This window comes from Protopterus annectens, chromosome 2.part1, assembly GCF_019279795.1.
Source record: "Protopterus annectens isolate FY-2018-M chromosome 2.part1, PAN1.0, whole genome shotgun sequence".
In the NCBI taxonomy this organism is placed as follows: Eukaryota; Metazoa; Chordata; order Ceratodontiformes; family Protopteridae; genus Protopterus; species Protopterus annectens.
This window is the reverse complement of record NC_056729.1, coordinates 1387669569-1387690864: the sequence shown is the minus strand read 5'-3', so window position 1 is coordinate 1387690864 and position 21296 is coordinate 1387669569. Positions and strand designations below refer to the sequence as shown.

Below are 21296 nucleotides of genomic sequence, written 5' to 3'. Positions count from 1 at the left end.
CATTATTATGCTATGCATAATCACTCCAAGAGTTACAACAACTAAAGCAGCAGTCCTTCTCTGCAATTGCTTTCTGAAGCTCAACTTATTCTAAATCCCAACAAGCTCAAACTCATGGTATTTGAAACCACTAGAGCTATAGATCCCCTCTCAACGTTTAAGATCACATATGTAAGCAATAAAACCATCTCTCTTGTTTCCCAGGCTAAACGTTTGGGTGTTATTGACAACACTATGAAATTCAACCTACACATAGCCCAGACAGTCAAGAAAGAAAGTAAAAAATCTTGGTACTCTCCACAGATATAGACAAAATTTAAGCAGTAGCACAAAGGCTACCATTGAAGAACACACCTGATCTCCACACTCCTATATGCCTCACCCATTCTGGTGAACATAAAAAAATCAGACCTAGCAAAATTAGGTACCAAAGTTTGCAACAAACAGACTCCAACTTTAGAACACACCATTGCCTTGCACTCAATGTATCTAGCTAGAAGTACCTCAGCTCTTAACTTACAACAAGCTTACTTTGGCCCATATACTTCTAAATCAACCTAAAAAAACCCTGCTGTGCAAAGTCTTCTGCTCCCCTGCACTAGTAGCTGGTCTTTATGTTCAAATAATAAATCCTTCTTAAGTTATCAACTCCAGCAATGCTGCTGGAGATTCTCTCTATTCTACATACATAGCCAAAATCTGGAACTCCTTGATGGCAGACATCTGCAAACACTCTACAGTTTAAAAAACCTCAAATCCCATTTATTGAATACAAAAAGCTATGGTTATCCACCAACTCTGGATAACTTATGAGTGGCTTCTTGCAACCCCACCCCCTGCTGTCCAACTCCTCTATCCTCTCTTCCCTGTTCTTATCTTCTCCAGACCATCCGTTCCTTCACAGTAATTAGTCTGACTCGATCTCTGCCCCAAAACTTCTAGCAACTTTTCTCAATTAGAAACTTGCTCTATTTTCTCAATTAGAAACTTGGTCTATTTTATCTTTATTATTATCTCTACATGATAATATAGTATAGTATTGTTTAACTGTGTTTATTTCTTTATAGTTATGCACATAAAGTTTTTTGTAGGTAGATATACGAGTATTCTCCATTATTAGAAATGTGTATAAACCTTAGTCTGTATATGTAAAATTGATGCATTAAGAACTCTGTATGTATTGTACTGTATCTGTGTTATTTCTCTGTTATAATGTTTTGATATTTGGTACAATTGTCCTGTTGTAAATGTGGAGCTTTTCTCTCTGGGCCTCTGCTGAAAACGGAATTGTATCCAGTTGGACTTTCCAGGTAAACAAATGTAAAATAAGTAAAATAAGAACAGGGTGTGACACTAAGGGTTAATCCCCACATCATGTGAAAAGTAGTGAACAGGGTGTCTCTTAACCAAGCCACAAGTCTACCTGCTTTCTTCCCCAACCCACAGAACTGGTGGGAAAACTCCTGCACACTCTCAACATGTTTACAAACAGCTGAGTTTATTTGAACAAGACTAAATCTATTGGTAAGTCTGATCAACTGTTTGTCTCTTTCATTGACTCAAAAGTTGTTCAACCAGTGTCAAGCAAATCATTGCAAGCTGGAGTTCTGTCTACCTCCTTTTGCTACTCTCTGCATGGCAAACCCTTTTCCTTCATGCCTTCGAACTCACTGCACCAGGGCAGTGGCATCTCCAAGGCCTTCTGCTGTGGAGTGGACACCAAGGCCATATTGGAAGCTTCCACCTAGTCCTGTATAGACACCGTCACTAAACGCTGCAAGACTGATGCTTCAAGGTCAAGAGCTGCCTTTGCAAGGTCAGTCCTCGCTGGCCTCTTGGACATTTCCTCCGTCAACTAGCCATCCCCCCTCCCTCCTCATTCCATTCAGCTCTGGAAATCATCACTTGTTTAGTATACTGCAACAGTGATTTCATTTGGGAAGCAGTACAGTTGTTGTAAGAACTTGCCTAAAACGTACATGTCCTACTGATCACTGTTGCAATATATTTCCATCTTCTCTCTCTCTCTCTCTCATATATGTTGTATTTCCTTTTCCTACCCTGTAGACAAGACTGAAGGACCTAGGCGGCTTTTTACCACATCATGCTTGGCCTGTACTAGCTGAACAGTCACTGTGTGGTCTTCAGGCCTCTGTCTTGGAGATATTCTGAAGATGTAATCTGACACATCCCCACTTTGTACCCCCTACTCTGATCTGAGCTCACACATCGGACATACAATCTACAGAAGGTTAAGCTTTTGTACCCAGGCTGGAAGTCCATGCTGATAACCCAGTTGTATGGAATGGTGCAACATTAGGGCATCTACTGTTATGGTAAATGTTACACAACTGTATTTTTTGTATGTAGCAGAAACTCATCTTTGTGCAGAAGTTCTGTTGTGATTCATGTTGCCAGTATGTTTTATTTATCTATTTATTTTTTTACTTCTTGCATTGTCTCAGTAAAGTTGTATGTGGGGACAGTGTTTAGTGTATATGAAAACAATCCATAGTAGGTACAGTCTGGTCTGCCTATCCTTAAATTGTAAAAAAAAGAAATATTTCCGTATTGTCAAAGTCTTATACAGACTCATTTCTGTAACTGAAATTTAATGGTATATTTTAATTGGTGTAACCTTGTAATTTCAGGGGATGCTTTGCATGGCTACAGGATTTGTATACAGGCCATCCTGATGGACAAACCTAGAATTGCAACACTTCACCTTAAAAAAGTAAGTGAATATGGTGAATTAGTGGTGTTCTATTTCCATAACGTAGAGGACGGAGAGTACAATTCTGAACCAAACACGTGACTCATTGTTCGCATCAACTGAAGTTTTGCTGATATGTTTTTGTAGCCATTAAAGCAATGGATTGGGATATTGAGGTTCAGAGAATGATGTCAGTATGTATGATGTCACCATGTCACCATGTTTGACAGCTGTAACTGTTTTAGAACAAAAACAAAGTCTGAATTATTGTGGTAATGCGTGCCAGTGTCGCAGCAGGTTGTATAGTCTTAGCTTGCAAGGTCAGAAAGTAGTGAGCTGTATGCCCACAACAGGTGCCTGGTGTCCTGTACCAATTCTGACTCTGCAACATCAGAGAGATGCTACACTCCTGAAGTGCCATTCTTTGGCTGAGATGCTGAACATAGGTTCAGTTTGCCTAAGATGATGGTAGTTTAGGTGGATACTGAGTATCTCATGACACTTAGCAGAACGAGCCAGGGCTTTATTTTAGTAATGTAGATCGCAGCATTACACAGCACATCAACAGTAGGTCAGCTCAACAAACAGCCATAAGCCTTCAAAAAAATACAAATGCTGGAAAATATTCATATACAGTACACATCCTTCAAAGGAGAAGAACCCTGCTTTCACCCCTCTCTCAAAAAAAAAAAAAAAAAAAAAAAAATGCGCTGTGTTACAGAAATCAGAATTGTAGTGCTAGAGGGGGAAGCTGTTGCCACCTCCCATAATTTATCTACTAAGAGAACAGACTTGCTTCAGATATGGATTACATAGTGTCTGCCTGACTTTGTTCTGCTCTTGTTCATCATCTTGTATGCTAGAGATATCGTAGAAGAAATAGATTAAGAAAAATTGCCCAAGTTCACATCTGTTAAGTATTTAAGACAGTTTAAGCTACTCAAAAAGTATTTAATGGTGTCTATTTCCACCAGTCTAGGAATGTAATTGCCGGCACTCCCCTCCATAAGGAAATTTCTGTTGTGAGAAAGTAGTTGTAAGAAGTCTTGTAGAAAAATGGGTGTCTGATCATCTTGTTTTATAGGAACTTTAAAAGCAGCTGCTTGCACTTGTTTAGTGTGAGGCCATAGAGATGAAACACTGTGGTTTTACCTATAGTGATACAGATAGAACACCATCTTTCCTACCTCTGTGTCTACAAATACTGATAAACCAAAGGCAGTGCTGAATGACAGATTAAATGATTCAAAAATTATGTACAGATAAAGAAGTTATAAGAAAAACAGACAGCAGCAGTCCTCAACTGCCTTCTTGAGCACAGATGCAGGCAGTGTTCTGTTACTGCTTGGAAGCAAAAAAAAAAAGTTTGCATAGAAAAAAAAGGGTGGGGGACTTTTTAACTAGATCTGTAGTTTTCTTAGTTTATTCACATATTCATTTCTCGTTTTTATATAAGCAGTTTCATTGTCTTTATAGAAAATATTAAACAATAAAAGCTTAAAAAATGTGTACAACTTTCCTCATTTATTCCATATCAGATTTTAATATGTTTTACTTATATACATAAGAAAATGCAGAGAACATCAGGAATAACTTTCACTTTATTCCAAATCACACAGAATTCCAGTAAGCACTTTGTCTCCCAAAATAATCACAAGAGACTTCTTCAGACTGAAATAATCATTACATAACACACTTTAAGTATACCTCTTTAGGCACATGATCAGTCACATGATTTCATATATCCTCCATAAAAAAATAATAATAAAAAAAAAACGCTTAAAATAACTGACAATTGTATACCTACGCTACCCTTAATGTTTTAACCCCTTTCTTTTTAAATACATGGTAAATTCTTCTCTATTATTTAGTTCAGGTGGGAAACATGCATTTAGTTTAACTTGCCAGCAATATTCAAGCCAGCCAAGCTCTTCTTTTATATTTACAATTTTTGTAATATTAACCAGGGAGTCTAGTACTTTGTTTGTTTGTGTCTTTCGGCTTTTCACGGTTAGGGGTTGCCACAGCGGAACTCCGGTCCGCTAATGATTGGTAGTGGATTTTTACGTACCGGGTTACCTGCCCTGACGCACAACCTTCAACGAAGGCACGCCCCATTCACGTATGCCTCCACACAGAAGACGCTCTAGCTGAGAATCGAACGGGACAATGTCTTGCTATGAGGCGACAATGCTACTGCAGCACCACCACCACAGTAACCAGGGAGTCTAGTACTAAGAATTTATAATTTACCTTACAATTACTGCCTTTATAATGCTTACACATTATGAGCCTTAAATAGCCCCCGTTTTTTTGATTACATTTTTTATAGCTTGAGAATCTACACTATTCTGTATAGCCATCACTCTTTTATATTCATATTGGCCTTTATTATTTTCACCAGCACTTCTATTTACCCATTCTCACATCCATCTGTTCTTGAAGTATTTTATTTACTTCACTACTAGGGTAACCTCTTTTCACTATTTTATTACAAAACAATTTAGCTTCTTCAGAAAAATCCTCATCTTTCTTAGTCAAGCAGTTAATTCTATTCAACTGTCCTTTAACCACATTCAATTTTGTTCGTTTCAGGTGCTTACTGGAAAAGTGTAAATAACTATTATTCTGGACTTCTTTTTTTTATAAATTTTAGATACCAATTTCCTATGCTCCTTAAAAATAGTTAAATCCAAGTAATTAATTGCATTATTATATTCACACGTGAATTTCAAATAAGTACACACATTATTAATATAATAAATGAATTCTTCCAGCTCAATAAGTGTTCCTTTCCACACAAGGAACACATTGTTAATAAAACGCACCGTTTTCACGATGCTTTTATTATATTAGCTGCTTCCCACCCATGCATAAAAATATTAGCATAACTTGGGACTAGAGAAGCACCCATCGCTACACCATTAACTTGCACGTAAATGTCTTCATAAAATGAAAAGAAATTGTAGCTTAAAACCAGCTCTGTCATTTCCATTAGCAACCCAATTGTATTATTTGAAAACGTTCTAGTTCTTAGTAGTTCCAGCCTAACCATCTCCATTCCTTCCTTATTTGGAATCATGGTATAAAGGGACCTGACATCTAGTGTCACTAATATATCTGTTTCATCAACAGTAATTTCTTCAATTTTCTTAAAGTCAAAACTATCTTTAATATATGTAGTTAGATAAAACTGCTTTTTGTAAATGTATGTCAACAAAAAACTGATAGCCCTTCTGTTTTACTATTAGCACTAGCTACAATGGGTCTTAATGGGGAGTCATTCAAATTTTTGTGCACTTTGGGGATTCCATATATTTTATTAATTTTAGGGTTAGTATTCATCAAAAACTTTCTTATACTCTCAGGTCTCCTAGCCAAAAAACATTCTTCTATACAGGAGTCTATCATGGCATAACCCTTTACTTCTTTCATACCGATTTTTTTATAAAACATTTCATCCTGTAATAACGCATTCATTTTACATTCATAGTCTTCCTTCTCAAGCACTACCGGTCCACCCCCTTTGTCAGCTTTCATGCATAAAATATTATCATTTTTCAATAATTTATCAAAACGATCTTTTTCATTTCTGGACATACTATATTTATAATCAACGTTCTTATCTAAAATTTCAATAATTTGAATTTCACATGTATTTAAAAACATCTGTAACTCCTTTATCAAAAGTGGGTCAAAATGGGTCTATGTCATATGAGCGAATCGCACAGATTTCGACGCTCATAATATCGAATGTACTGGACCTCGAAGTGCTTTTTCTGAGATTGCGCTACAGTGAAGAATGGGATATTTGTCCTTTCCTCACTGTAGTGCGATCTCGGCGTTGGAATATATATTTAGCAGGGGGTGTGGGGGGCGCAAACCCCCCCCCCCCCCACAATAGGAAATTTGAGGTCCGGTACGTTCGATATTATGAGCGTTTGCAATTTGTGGGATTCGCTCATATGATATAGACCCGGTTAAAATTACTGGGCTTGTAAAATTCACATTTTCTTACTTCATTTTTATCAGACAAAACAGTCAGGTTCAATAATCTCCCATAGTCTCTTAGATCGTTTATAGTATTGCGTTTATTTGCCCTTTGAGATGGTGCAAAATTCCATCCCTTGCTTAATGCTATACTTTCTTCTTTCATTAGCATGTTTACTTAAGTTTATAACTTTGAAATTAACAGCACCTGTGTGCTCCACACTTGCTTACTCTTCCTCCAGTTAATTTTGTATCGTTTCCCTTTGGAAAAGCTGTTTTTTGAATATCCTTTATTGTAGGATGAGTTATTAGCTCTCCCATTAGCTGTTAACTGAGCCCAGGTTCTTTCCTCACCATTTACTCTCTGGTATACCTCTACCACTTGTTGATTTCCTTTTTTAGGTTTAACTACAGCAGGGGTGTCAATTTCTGTAGTCTCAGCATTTTTGCTGCTACTATTCGTCATTGGCTGAACACCTGTAGGATGCCTCTGCGCCTCCTCTTGTAACAGAAGGTTGTTTAAATGAGTTTTTTGAGTTGTTTTCCATTGTAGTTGTTGAATTCTTTCCATTAAGACGCCCGAGCGCCTTGCGGCATTCGCCTCTGTGGTTATCATCTGCATGCTTTCTTGGCACTTAGTGACAACCACAAAGCATTCCATAGCTATGTCAAGAATCTCAGTGGCAACACTCAGATCTGCTCTGTGTTACAGCACAATGGCAATAAATATACAGAACCAACGGATATTGCCAGCATCCTGGCAGATAGGTTCATTGCTAACTTTACCCCCACCCCCTAAAGGGCCCATCTCTATACAGGAAGAATGCAGAGTTCCTGTAATCACGGCTGCACAGGTAAAAAAACACACTCTCCAAAGCCAAAAACACAGCATCCATGAGACCTGACAACATCCCAGGATGTGTTCTACACGAACTACAGAATGAACTGGCACCGCACCTAAGCACCATGTTCAATCATAGCCTCACCTCAGGCTTTGTGCCCACTGAACGGCGCACAGTGACTGTTATCCCACTCCACAAAGGGGGAGCCACCACGGACCCCGGGAACTACTGCCCCATTAGCCTAATGAACCTGGTCTGCAAGGCCATGGAACTTATAAACAAAGACATTGGTAATCTCTAAACAGATAATGTCTCCTAAACCTTATAGACTTCTTTGAAGCAGTCACCAAAGCCGTAGACTAGGGTAAGGTGGTTCACACAGCCTATCTAGGTCTCGCCAAGGCTTTTGACACCACCCCCCACTCTGGAATTATAATAAACTCACTAAACTAGGTATAAATCCCTATGTCACAAGATGGGTTGCCAACTGGCTGACTGACGGAACCCACACTATGAAAGTGGCAGACTCCAAATCCGACTTCAGACCAGTGACAAGTGGAGTACCACAGGGTTCATTCCTGGGTCCTCTGTTTGGTATCTACTTTTCTGAAGTACAGGCTAACACTGAAGGTCTTTGGCTAACGATGTTCGCAGATGACTGCAAACTAGGAGCCATAATTGAAACTCCTAATGATGTGGACAGCTACAAAAGGGCCTCACTGAGACAGATGCCTGGTGTCAAAGCCGTGGCCTCAAGCTCAATGCCAAAAAGTGCAGTGTCATCCCCTTTGGTAAAAACTCTGTACCCATGAGCTGCAGCATAGGTGGTAGTCTACTTAACACTGAAAGTGTGATAAGAGACCTTGGGACACAGGTGGACAATAGTCTGTCCTTTGGTAATCACATTGCCACAATAGTCAGGAAATCCTTCTACGTGGCACACCTCATCACAAAAGGTTTCTCATCCAGGTCATTATACCCCCTCTACTCGACGCTCATTAGACCCATTATGGAGTACAGTGCCCCTTTTGGTATGTACCTCGCATGACATCTAGAACAACTGGAAAGGCCACAGAAGTACCTCACAAAGAGGATTACCAACCTCAAACAGATGCCCTGTGCAGGCAGTCTCAAAAAACTCCAGTTTTACTCTGTCACATATCGCCTACTCAGAGGCGATCTCTGCCTAACATACAAAGCTATGTCAAACCCAGAGCTGATGGACATGCTCCACTTAAAGAAATTCCAATCCCTTTGAGCTACACGCTGTAGGGACCTAAACCTTGTCACCACAATAAACGGAACATGCTGGAGGGATAGATTCCTGTCCCAGAGACTTCCCATACTCGAACAAACTACCTGTCTATATCAAACCATGCTTCTCATTACCACTCTTCAAAAAAATCTTGACGAGTGGATGGGGAAATAGGAAATTCACCCCGGGGATCACCTCTGTGGGCTCTGCTTGACAGGGGCATAGGAAAATAATTTTCTTGAGTGGCGAAAGCCAGGGTACATTTTTGGTTAGGCTTGTATAGGCCCTAGGGCCAGTAGCCTAGTAGCTACCTATGAGAGAGGTGACATGGGATTCCTGGATTGACCTATGAGTAGGCAATGCTATTTTAGGTACTAGCTTGGAAGGTCGTCAACTAAAGAAGAGCACGATTTAAGTTTGAGTAGTTTTATATAGGATGTGGGCACAAGTCTGAAGGTGAGTGGATGTGGTGATGTGTGGCTGTTGGGCAGGTATGGGATTGAAGAATCCTTTGTTAGAGATGCAATACTAGCTGTAAAATAAGAGTTGAAGTATATTGCAGTTTTGAGTGGTGAGTTATCGGGATGCAAGATTTCTTTGATGGATGTCCAAATTTTTTAGGGTTGTATTTAGTATTATTCTAAAAGTTATAACAGTATATTTTTGTCTTTACCTTTGCCATTCTTTCCATGCTTTTTCTCTGTCCTCCATTAGGATTTTGCTGCTCTTGGGTAACTAAATTGCATTATTTGTTTTCGGTCCCTTTCTTCCAGGAGGTGCAAGGCTAATTAGGATATTTAGAAAAGTTGTATTGAATTAATTTACAACATCGTCTAAGGGGAGGGTTTTGGGAAATTCCAGTTAATAGACGATAGTATAGTAGTAAACATTTCTGGGTTAAACTTGGAAAGGTTGCATGTTTCATAAATATGCTGTTTTACTGGATGTGTGAGATGTCAGGTCATAATAGATTGGGAGAAGATCACTGAGAGAGTCTGACATTGTACCTGTGATGGTGTATTAACTAGGGTCTGATTCTTGGATCCAGTCTAATAAGGAATATGATGCCTTGCTCTAATATGTGGGACTATTAATTAGTTGTGTAAAACCATATATGTTCATGCTAGGTGTAGAAGAGTTTATGTCCAACCAATTGACATTCACATCACCTAGTAATATTTTTTTCTTGTGGAAATGTTATGGATATCCAATGTAGGATATCTACCAGTATAGCTGTATTGTCACTAGGAGGGATGTAATGGACAGTAATACATATTTATTTATAATTGTTTATTTTGAGGAAATCAATAAGAAGCTCTGCTGAACTAAATTTTGGTGGTGGTTTGCTGTAAGGAGAAATGTGGTAGGTATTGGGAAATATTAAAGCAATACCACCATATTTCCTCTTTATACTGTCATTATGACTTGATGATATAGCCAGGAGGTATAATTTTGGAGTCGTTCATGATGGGTTTAAGCCAAGTTTCATTTACAGTTAGAGTGTCAGGCTTATGTTGGGTAATCCAAGCATGTGGTTGAGCAGTTTTATTTCTTATGCATCTAACATTTATTGCAGCAAAAATTAGATCACCAAGGTTGGGAATTGGCTATTGTTGGGTTAGGGAAGAGTGTAGGAGAGAGTTATCTTTGTGATCATTGTGATGGGCTGGGCCAGGATTAGGGTGTATATCTCCTCATAGAAGGATTTCAGTATACTGGGAAATTGTGCATGCTTGTTTTTTGGAGAGGAGTCTTGCACTTAATTTTATTTTGGTTCAAGCTGAAGTGCCGTTAATCAGTCTGTATTTGGATTAAAGGTGAAGGGCAATATTAAATAGGTTTGGTGCAATGTATGGAGAGTATAAAGAGAAAGTATGGATAGTTGTCTGGGACCGAATTGGAGAGATGTTGTGACATATTGAGTGATGGTAGGATGAAAGATGGCACAGTAGGAGGAGAAGAATAGAGAATAAGCTGGAGAGTAGCATAATTAAGTACACAAATCTGTATTTTATAGATGTCAAGTAGTGGGGAATTGGCAATGAAGAAGTAAACAAGAAGTTGCAGGGCAGTAGGAGATTTAGTGATGGTGGATTCTGTAAGCTGGTAGTGAATAGGTAAGGAGAGAAGCATTTTCTATAAAAGAAGGGAGGTTGTCTCATTATCTTCTCTGTAATGTAAGGAATAGAGGTGTATGAAAGGCTATAGTATAATTTAGTCAAAATAAGAAGAAATGAGGGTTTATTTAAAAAAAAAGGTACAATGTGGAATAGATGGGTAGTATTAGGGAGGGTTGTGATTTATGAATGTATATAGTGCAAAGCAATATGGAGAGAGAGAAAAATAATTGGGAATGGGGCTAAAATTAAATGGAGATAGAGAAGTAGGAAGTGTATGTATAGTAGTAGTAAGGTCATTTGGGAAGAGTTTTTGAGTAAGCGTCACAAGGGAAATGTATATGTAGGCAGTATACTGTTAAAGTACGAGTGAGTGGGTGGGAATTGGGGGTAAAGAAGCAAAGCTGAATGTAGCAGGTTTCCCACCCCCAGGTCAAATTATAACCGAGAGCAATCAGTTTGTAGCCAGTACACAGAATTAACAAAGAAATACAAAGTAAAACCGTTTTTTTTTTTGTTCCTGAGGCTTAGTATCTGGCAAATGCAGTATGGTCTACTGGTCAAGAAAAGGGGGCAGTGGCTAACTTAGTAAGAGGCCCTTAGAGTACACACATTATTTCATATGGATTTTCAATCAGAGATGTATTTAACTGATTAAAGTTGATGCTCTGTTCTTGATTAAATGTCATAACATGACCAATTATCTAACACGGTCACATCTTCTGCAGTAGTTTCCACTTGTCTGTTTGAACCAAGTTAGTTTCCTAATGTTGAATTCTAGCCTCAGAAATAACATCTTTTACTTTTCTAACAACTTCCGCGGTGGTGCAGCAGTAGCGTTGTTGCCTCACAGCAAGAGGTTCTCCCGTTCGATTCTCAGCTCGAGTGCGGGGAGTGCCTTCTGTGTGGAGTCTGCATGTCCTCCCCGTGGTTGGGTGGGCATTCGAAAGACATGCGTAGATGGGCGTGCCTTCGTTGAAGGTTGAACGTTGAGCTGGCACCTCAGCGTTCGTGAAAATCTACTGCCAATCATTAGCGGACCGGAGTTCCGCTGTGGCGACCCCTAACCGAGAAAAGCTGAAAGACAACAACAACGTTTCTAAACACTGTTACTGTATTTCTTACTGATACTTAAACCTCCACTATTTCTGTATCTCATTTCCTTCTGAAAATAGCAACTGCATTGTCTACAGATGTCAGCACTTTGACTACCACAGTAATTAGCTATTTTAAAGTACTTGCTATAAATTATGAAAAATTATGTATTTTATCATTTAAAAAAATATTTAAATTTTTCATACCGTACCATTTTCTCTCAAAACTGTAAGACAGTTCTGTATGGCTAGTACTGCCATTAGTAGGGTCTTATTGAAATTCCGTCTCCAAAAGATGAAATCAGGACATGGTCATTACTATGCTTTCTTTATAACTGTTAGTACATCTATATACTGTAGAATTAAAATTGATTGTAGGAATCTAGGTATAAAACGTTCTGATAGTATTATAAGTAAACTGGTGTTTGCTGAAGATGGAAAAAATATTGATAGATATAGCAGATGAAATTGTTGGATATAGCAGATGAAATTGTTACTATACTAATGCTGCATCTATTGATGTATGAGAACCCTTCTTGATAAGTCAGGAATATCATCTTCCATCTCCCTTTGGATGGCTGGATGTCTTCCCCATTAGAGCTGTTAGTCCTTGTAAGCGGGGAGGTATGTATTTTAGCATTAAATGTATTAATAAAGTTTCTGCTAGATCATCATTATTTCTTGAGTTACAGGAAAGTGCTTGCTTGTGGCATGGAACTGATTTAATTGTAGGATCCCACAGATCCCACATTTTATGTAGCTAGCATACTAAATCACAAAGTACATTGCTGCAGTTGCACAGATCTCTGATCATGGGGTCTTACAGAAAAAATCCCAAGTTGTGATTGGTGAAAATAAACTGACAAGGACCCACCAAGGAATTTTACTCAGAGTGATCAGATGACCAATTAATGCATTAAGAACAGATCTGCTATTTTCTTGTGCCAGACACTGACAAAATATTGTTTTTCTTACAAAGACATGTAGCTTAGTGATTTATTTATTTTATTTATTGTTTTTTATTTACCAGGTAGCTAAGCTAAGCTGATGTGTTGACCCTTTTCAGGCATTACTTAGACTCATAATGCAGTGTATACAACAAGTTAAGTAAATTGTCAGTTTATACTGTTTCATGACTTCTGATTCAGGCTTCCTTCTTTCCTTTGTTTAGATTTTTTCTTTGTGTAAAATGCATTCTGTAGTTTGTTAATTTCATTATAAAGTACTTTATGGATTCTAACCCAAGTTTCCAGCTAGCACAGGGTAGCTGTTATGTTCGCTACTTTCATAATTAAGGTTACAAAAGTGTGTGTGAACTTTATTCCATGGTGTTCTGCTGTGCTTGCATTTCTTGTTTTTGTACTGAATTTCATTCATTATCAAAAATGTGTTTCTGCAGCAAATTTGTTACTTTTATCCTTCTACGTTTTATATTTGCATAAAAAAGTGAACTGCTAATAATCCTGCATAGCAAACACTATGAGGTGATTCTTGTATAGAATGTTACTACATAAAATTACATTGTTATATTTCCTTTCTCATAGTACTTGGAACTATTGCGGTCCCATCAAAACAGACCAGCAAAATGCCTCACGATCATGTGGGCTCTTGGACAGGCTGGATTCTCTGACCTTGCTGAAGGGCTAAAAGGTAATTAGTATAGAACTTTACTGAATAGTCACACAGTCAGAGAAGACATTAACTTTGAATAGTGTGTAGCAACTTGCATTCTGTAACACCAAAGCAGCAATTTAAAATTCTTGTCTCAATGTCAGTTGCTGACTGTCTTCCTGATTTGTTTGTTTTTCTTAGAAACATTTTCTAAGTTTGAAGTTACTAAAAGTTACTCATGTCCTTTGGAGAAGTATGATGTAATTTGAAAATAATTTAACTTGTTTTATCATATTTGGGTCATAGCAGATTGTAGTCAATTGTTTTCTCTACAGTTTGAGGTTGAAAGACCTTTTCCTGATGTTTCAAAAAGGTTCAGAATCTTAACATTATAGCAAAATTCAGGCTTTTATCTTTGAATTTGTCTTTGATCAAAGTTTATTTTGCTTTTCTTACCTTGAATTTTGTTCTTATCTTTTTGTATTCTGCAACTGAACGTCTGTGGCCCTTGTTGCCTCACCTCAATTTTGGGGTCTACATACCCTTTGATGCTTGGCTCCAGACTAGATCAGTTTAATGGTTGTGGTCAGCAAAGAAAACAAGACATCTCTGTTCCACTTAGTCCCCACCCCTGGCTATGCCTGGTACCACCTTGGAGATGAGCCATGCAGTGGCAGACCTCATCAGCTTCCTCACTTTGCAAGATGCTTATGTCAGGAAGCAGCTCCGCCCACCCTTGCCAGGGATGATGTCCTTCAAGGATGCATCTGCAGTCCTTACAAATGGGTTGTCCTGTCGTCAGGCAGCCCTTCGGTCAGCTGGATTCCAAAGTCTGGGTCTGGCTTCGGCTGGTGTCGCACTTCACCCGACGTCATAGCTGCAGTTCTTCGGGTATAAAGGCATCAGCCGACGCCATTTTCCTCCGTCTTTCTTGCCGCGTGGCGCCCGAAGCAGAAGCTGTTCGCAAGTGCCGGTCGGTCAGATCCAGAGATTACTACTACTGAATACTACTTCGAAGATTTCTAAAAAGCTAAGTACCCCGTTGGGGACTCTTTCTTGCCTCAGCCGATGTCAGAAAAAGTGAATAACTGTTTAACTTGTGGGAAACAAATACCTCATAAAGATTTCCACTCTTACTGCTTACCTTGTTTAGGCCCAGACCACGACATAGCAGCTTGTCTAGCCTGTGCTTCTTTTAACCGACGGACGCTTAGACGTCAGGCGGAGTTTGCTGAGCAGTTTTTCGGCTCTGATTTTGCTTATATTATGCCGTCGGATCCTCCGACTACGCAAATATCCAAAAAACGCAAAGAAAAGGACCGACACTCGCGGTCCGCGGTTTCGGCCGAAACTGCGGTTAAGCAAACCACGAGTGTCTCGGTTTCGGCCGAAACCGAGCAAGCGGTTCTTTCTTCAGCCGAAACCATGCCTTCTACCGAGGCCTCTTCTAACCTGGCAGAATCGGCTTCTGAAATCCAACCTGCTGTTGTGGTTTCTCAGGAATTATCGGACACTATTCCCTTGGATGTATCAACCCCTGCACGTGGAGCTGCTAGGCCTCCTGCAGCCATGTCCATTAAGGCTTTTGCCAGGGCTAAAGCAGCTAAAGCTACTAAGACTGTGCCTGTTAAGCCCCCCTCCCACAGGCCCAGCTCCAGTTCCCAAATGCTTTCTCTGGCAGAGGATCTCATTTCTTTAATTAGGGGATCCCAACCTCATCCAGACAGGGCCTCTCATCCACCTCCAGAGAAGAGACCTAGAGCAGAGCCCCCTGAGCCAGTGTCCACGGATGATTCCTCTGATGATTCAGACAATACAGACCCTCCAGAGGCTCCTTATTCCCCTTACGAAGACTCTGATGCTGAAGAGTCTATTCCTTCTGCCTCTCCACCTGAGGAATTTTCCTTTGGGGAAACCTTACATGCCATGAGGGAACAATTTCAGTGGCAGGGCCAAGATTTCTCAGACTCCAGGAAAAGGCTTAGAACCTTTTTGCATTTACCACAACATAGGCCTTTAGCTATACCTCCAGTTCTTTCTGTTGTAGATGATGCATTTAATGATGCTTGTACTGCTCCTGATTCATTACCTCCAGCCTCTGCTAAGCCAGATAGGTTCTACAGGGTCCCGGACACACATCACCATTTATACAAGGCTCCTTTTGCAGATCCCGAGACCATCTCCCAGGGACCTAAGGCAGTAGCATCTACCTCTGCTAAAAATCCCCTCCCCTCTGAAAGGGAATCCAGGTCCTTAGAGAGATGGGGTAAAAAAGTATACACCTCTGCTACTCTGTCAGCTAGGGCCTTGAACTGTCAATTTCATATGATCCAATATCAGGAGTTTATGCTTGATCAGTTAACTAAAAAACTGTCCTCTGATGAACCTTTAGATAAGAAATATGTTCAGGAAATGGTACATAACATTCAGCAAGTTAGTAACCATTCTTTAAAATGCGGCTATGATGCACTGGAGGCTTCCTTTAGATCAGCCATGACTGGCACAGTTATCAGAAGGCATGCATGGTTGAAAGAACAGGCCTTACCGGACCATGTCAAATCAAAACTATTAGATGCTCCCATGGACAAGGTCAACTTATTTGGTTCTCCTGCACAGCAGGTACTGAAGAAAATGGAAGAGAAGGCAAAATCTGTACAAACAGTGAAAGACTTCTTACAGGTCCAACCTCCAAGGTTTAGCAGGAACTGGCCCTCCAAAAATTGGTCCTTTCCAGACTCATCTAAAGCACAGAGAGGCAGGAATAGGCGTTCCAGAGGCAGAAATCAATCCAGGGGTGCCTACAGGGGACGCCAGTGGCAGGGCAACAACCAGCGAGGCACAGACACAGCCACCACCACTGCAACAGGACAATCACAGTGACTTGGCTCTGGCACCGCCTACCAGGGAACAACTAGCAGCACCCTTAGGCGGAAAGCTAGCCTTATTTTCAAGGAACTGGCATTACATCACAAGGGACAAGTGGATTTTGCAAACTATAGACCAAGGTTTCAGGTTTCATTTCCATACTCTACCAGGAAAAAGAGGAATGCCAAACCTACCACCAAATCAAAAGGCAGAAGCTCTAAAACAAATAGCTCAATTAGTAAGAATGAGAGCTGTGGAAAAGGTACCATCTATGGAACAAGGAAAGAGATTTTACTCCAGACTCTTCCTGGTACCAAGAAAAGAGAAAAAATGGAGGCCTATTCTCGACCTGTCCGCTTTAAACACATTCCTCATTGTTCCAAAATTCAAAATGCTGACTCTACAGCAGCTTCTTCCCATGCTGGGCAAGGAGTCTTGGCTGGTAACTCTAGATCTCAAGGAGGCATACCTGCACGTCCCCATACGACCAAATTGCAGAAGATACCTCAGATTTCTTGCAGGATCAGAGCATTATCAATTCTCAGCATTGCCCTTTGGCTTATCTACTGCGCCCAGAGTGTTCACGAAATGCCTAGCATCAGTAATCGCTCATTGCAGACTTCAGGGAATCCAAATTTATCCCTACCTGGACGACTGCCTGATACAAGCGGACAACAAAAACAAGCTAACAGAAGACTTACAAAGAGTCATTTACTTGCTGCAAGCCCTGGGATATACAGTCAATATAAAAAAGTCAAGGATGATACCATCCCAAAGAATAACCTTTTTGGGTGCAGAGCTGGACACATCAAAGCAGATGGCATTCCTAACTGTAGAAAAGCAAGCACAACTTCCTCTCTACTTCTTGGCATTAACAAAACAGAACCATCTAACAGCAAGAAAAGTTCTGCAAGCCTTGGGCTTCATGGCATCCTGCATAATTCTGGTCCCTCGTGCCAGACTGCATATGAGAAAGCTGCAGTGGTATCTGAAGAATTTATGGTCTCAACACAAACACAGCCTAGAAACCAAAATTCCACTAATACCATGCCTGAAGCAAGAGTTCCTATGGTGGGCTCAGGCCTGTCAAACACAGGACTGCCCTTCTACAGCATTCAACCAAGCCAAACCATCACAACGGACGCCTCAGACCTCGGTTGGGGGGCCCACATGCTGGACAAGTGCATACAAGGCTTATGGACTCAAGATCAGCTGCACCTACACATAAATCTAAAGGAAATGCTGGCAGTAAAATTGGCAATCCAGACATTCAGACCATTTCTCCAAGAAGGACAGTTGATGATAAGGACAGACAACACCACAGTTATGTGGTACATCAACAAACAGGGGGGCACACATTCATACCCTCTATGCCGGATGGCACTGGACCTATGGAATGTGGCTCTGAGCTACAACATTAAGTTACAAGCAATTTTTGTACCGGGAAAAGAAAACATTCTAGCAGACATATTAAGCAGAACTACCACGGATGCCCACGAATGGATGCTGCACCCGGACATCTTCAAAACCATCACAAGAAAATGGGGACTACCACAAATAGACTTATTTGCATCCCCACTCAATCACCAGCTAAAGAAATTCTGCACAAGGACGTACCACCCCCTTGCTTGGAAGGTGGACTCCCTATCTTTCAGTTGGAAAAACCTGACAGCATATTCATCCCTCCACTACCTTTGATGCACAAGGTGCTATTGAAGATCAAAGAGGAACGTCCAAGGATCATTCTGATAGCTCCAGACTGGCCAAGACAACATTGGTACCCATTACTGAGGAGCATGTCTCGGGAACAAATGTGGACACTACCCCTGATACCATTGCTGTTAACACAGAACAACTACAACATCCTGCATCCAAACCTGAAAACTCTGCAGCTGACTGCCTGGATCATTACATAAGAGCAATTAACCCAAATTTATCCCAAAGGGTTAAAGACATTATCCTTGAGGCTCGCAGACCTTCAACAAGAAAGAATTATGCAGCAAAATGGAAAAGATATCTCATTTGGAGTACTGCAAAGGGAAAAGATGTGTCACGGGTACACATAGCCAACATCCTGGAGTACATGGCAGAGCTCTTCCATACAGGCCTGTCCTATTCTTCCATCAAGATACATGCATCAGCTATTTCGGCAGAATACAGCTTGGATCCTCCTGTCTTCTCACATCCTCTGCTCAGGCAGTTTCTGAGAGGAATTAAAAATGTAAAACCTCCTAGGAAACCACCATTGCCTACATGGGACTTAAACTTTGTGCTAGAAAAATTGACACTTCCTCCTTTCGAACCAGCAGCAACAGCAGAATTACAATACTTATCCTGGAAGACTGCTTTCCTGCTGGCAATCACCTCAGCAAGAAGGGTTTCTGAACTACAGGCATTAATGGCAGTGCAACCCTTCCTGATCTTCCATCAGGATAGAGTGTCCATGAGAACAAATCCTACATTTATGCCTAAGGTGGTATCCAGAGTGTCCTTAAACCAGGCTATCCACCTACCTACATTCTTCCCAAACCCACAGAACAGGGGAGAAAGACTGTTGCATACCTTGGATGTACATAGACAATTACGCTACTACCTGGACAGAACCAAGTGCAATAGAAAAACTGACCAGCTCCTGGTAGCATATGCAACAGGAAGGGAAGGAAAAGCAATTTCAAAGCAGACAATCTCCAAGTGGATAGGAAATTGCATTAGATTTTGTTACTCCTTCCATGGAAAGAAAACTCCAGAGAACATCAGGCCTCACTCCACAAGGGCTACAGCCACTACTACAGCTTTCTTACGAGGGGTGGCTACCAAGGACATTATAGAGGCTGCTACTTGGACCTCCGTGCATACATTTGCCAAGCATTATAATTTACCTCTATACTCTAGATCCCGAGCAGGTTTTGCCACTGCTGTTTTGCAAGGGATCCTAACTACACCATAATCTCTTTTTTCCTCCTCCCCTAGTTTGGCTATGGTATTCTACCCATTTGTAAGGACTGCAGATGCATCCTTGAAGGACATAGTACAGTTTTGTACCTACCATAAATGTAGATGTCCGATAGGAATGCATCTGCAGTCAGGATTACCCACCCTTCCCTCTGTGGTACTCCTAGGGTATTTGCCATCTTTTAGCTAGCTTGGGGGGGATCTATTATGGTGTATTTGTTTGTATATATGTACATACATGCTTATTTTATGTGCTTGCTCTCTACTTTTTGGAAACATTGGCATTTATCCAAATTTAGCCATCCAAGAGGGCACCTGGCATCTGGGGCAAGAAACACTGAGGAAAATGGCGTCGGCCGATGCCTTTATACCCGAAGAACTGCAGCTATGACGTCGGGTGAAGTGCGACACCAGCCGAAGCCAGACCCAGACTTTGGAATCCGGCCGACCGAAGGGCTGCCTGACGACAGGACAACCCATTTGTAAGGACTGCAGATGCATTCCTATCGGACATCTACATTTATGGTAGGTACAAAACTGTACTTTTAACCACTTTGCATCCGTTATAATGTGCCTGTCCCTCCTCCCATCCACCTCACCTTACTGTAAAATTTGCACACTGGTAGTCCAAAATAATAAAAGAAAGTTGAATTTAATGTGAAGCGCTTTTCATTTACAAACAATAGTAAACTTCAACAGACATAAAACTGATTCAAAGTGAGCTCTTTAAGTACATTAGAAATTGGCTCCCAAAAACAGCAAGCAACAAGGTACCAAAGACCAGTAATCCACACTAGCATCTCTGTCAGGCAAAGCAATAAAGCCACGGATAAACTCTTCAGTGAACACTTCTTTATTTAGCAGATTCCAACAGGTTAGTGCTGGTGGTTCTGCAACTGTTGGAATCTGCTAAATGAGTGTTCACTGAAGAGTTTATCTGTGGTTTTATTGCTTCGCCTGACAAGAGGTGCTAGTGTGGATTACATTAGAAATTGGCACCAATGCAAACTCAGACATGATGTCATCAGCAATAGAAGTCCCTCCTACTAAATTACATGAATATATAAATAATATGCTTATCTTTATTCAATAAGAGCCTATCTCTATGACACTTAAACTTTAATATTAATAAAAACTACATTAAAAACTTTATATCCTACATACTTAAACAACAATATATATGATGTATATTGAAATGTACTACCAAATATGAAAACTGATATCCAGTGTGTATTAAAATACTTATATGATTGTAATAAATATATATTTACTATATTATTATGAAAGGAATTGGTTGAGTCTATCTACTTAATGCCCTTAATTTTAAAATACTACTAATGTTACAAAGATCATTTAATCCTGGCCAAGTGTAAGAGTACAAAGTTAACTGCCAAATGAGTTTGGCTTTTTCTAGTAAAAATTCCCATGGACCACTTCTATCATTACTGACAATTTGCTATAAAACACAAAACTTAAAATTGTGATTATTAAACTCATGGACATACTTAGTCACTGTATTATTCAAAATTTCTTTCCTTATTGCATACACGTGCTCATAGATTCTTTCCGTTAACATTCTGGTGTTTTTTCCTATATAGAATGCCGAGCACTTTTGGCAAAAGCTACGTAAACAACCCCTTTTGAGTTACAATTATGCTTGCCTTTCATTGTATATTCTTTTTCCTTTTATTTCAAAGAATTGACCCTGATGAATGTACCTACAGTAACTTGCACATAGCACATTTATTCATGATTCCTGTTTGTCTACCACGAGTGATCATGCTTTCCTTTTCAAGCAGATTTTTCAAATTATTTCCTCTCCTTGCTACCATTCTCAAACCTTGCACCAATCTCATT

The 21296-nt window shown here is 40.1% G+C and overlaps 1 protein-coding gene across 1 annotated transcript in view; it reads left to right on the top strand.

Annotated features, from left to right (window-relative positions):
* TMEM214 (transmembrane protein 214) overlaps positions 1 to 21296 on the top strand; it is a gene marked incomplete in the record, with an annotated part of 1377439 nt that overhangs the window by 525628 nt on the left and 830515 nt on the right. The window contains 2 exon segments of the mRNA XM_044062865.1: positions 2652 to 2734; positions 13556 to 13661. Of these exon segments, the coding sequence (XP_043918800.1) occupies positions 2652 to 2734; positions 13556 to 13661 (189 nt within the window).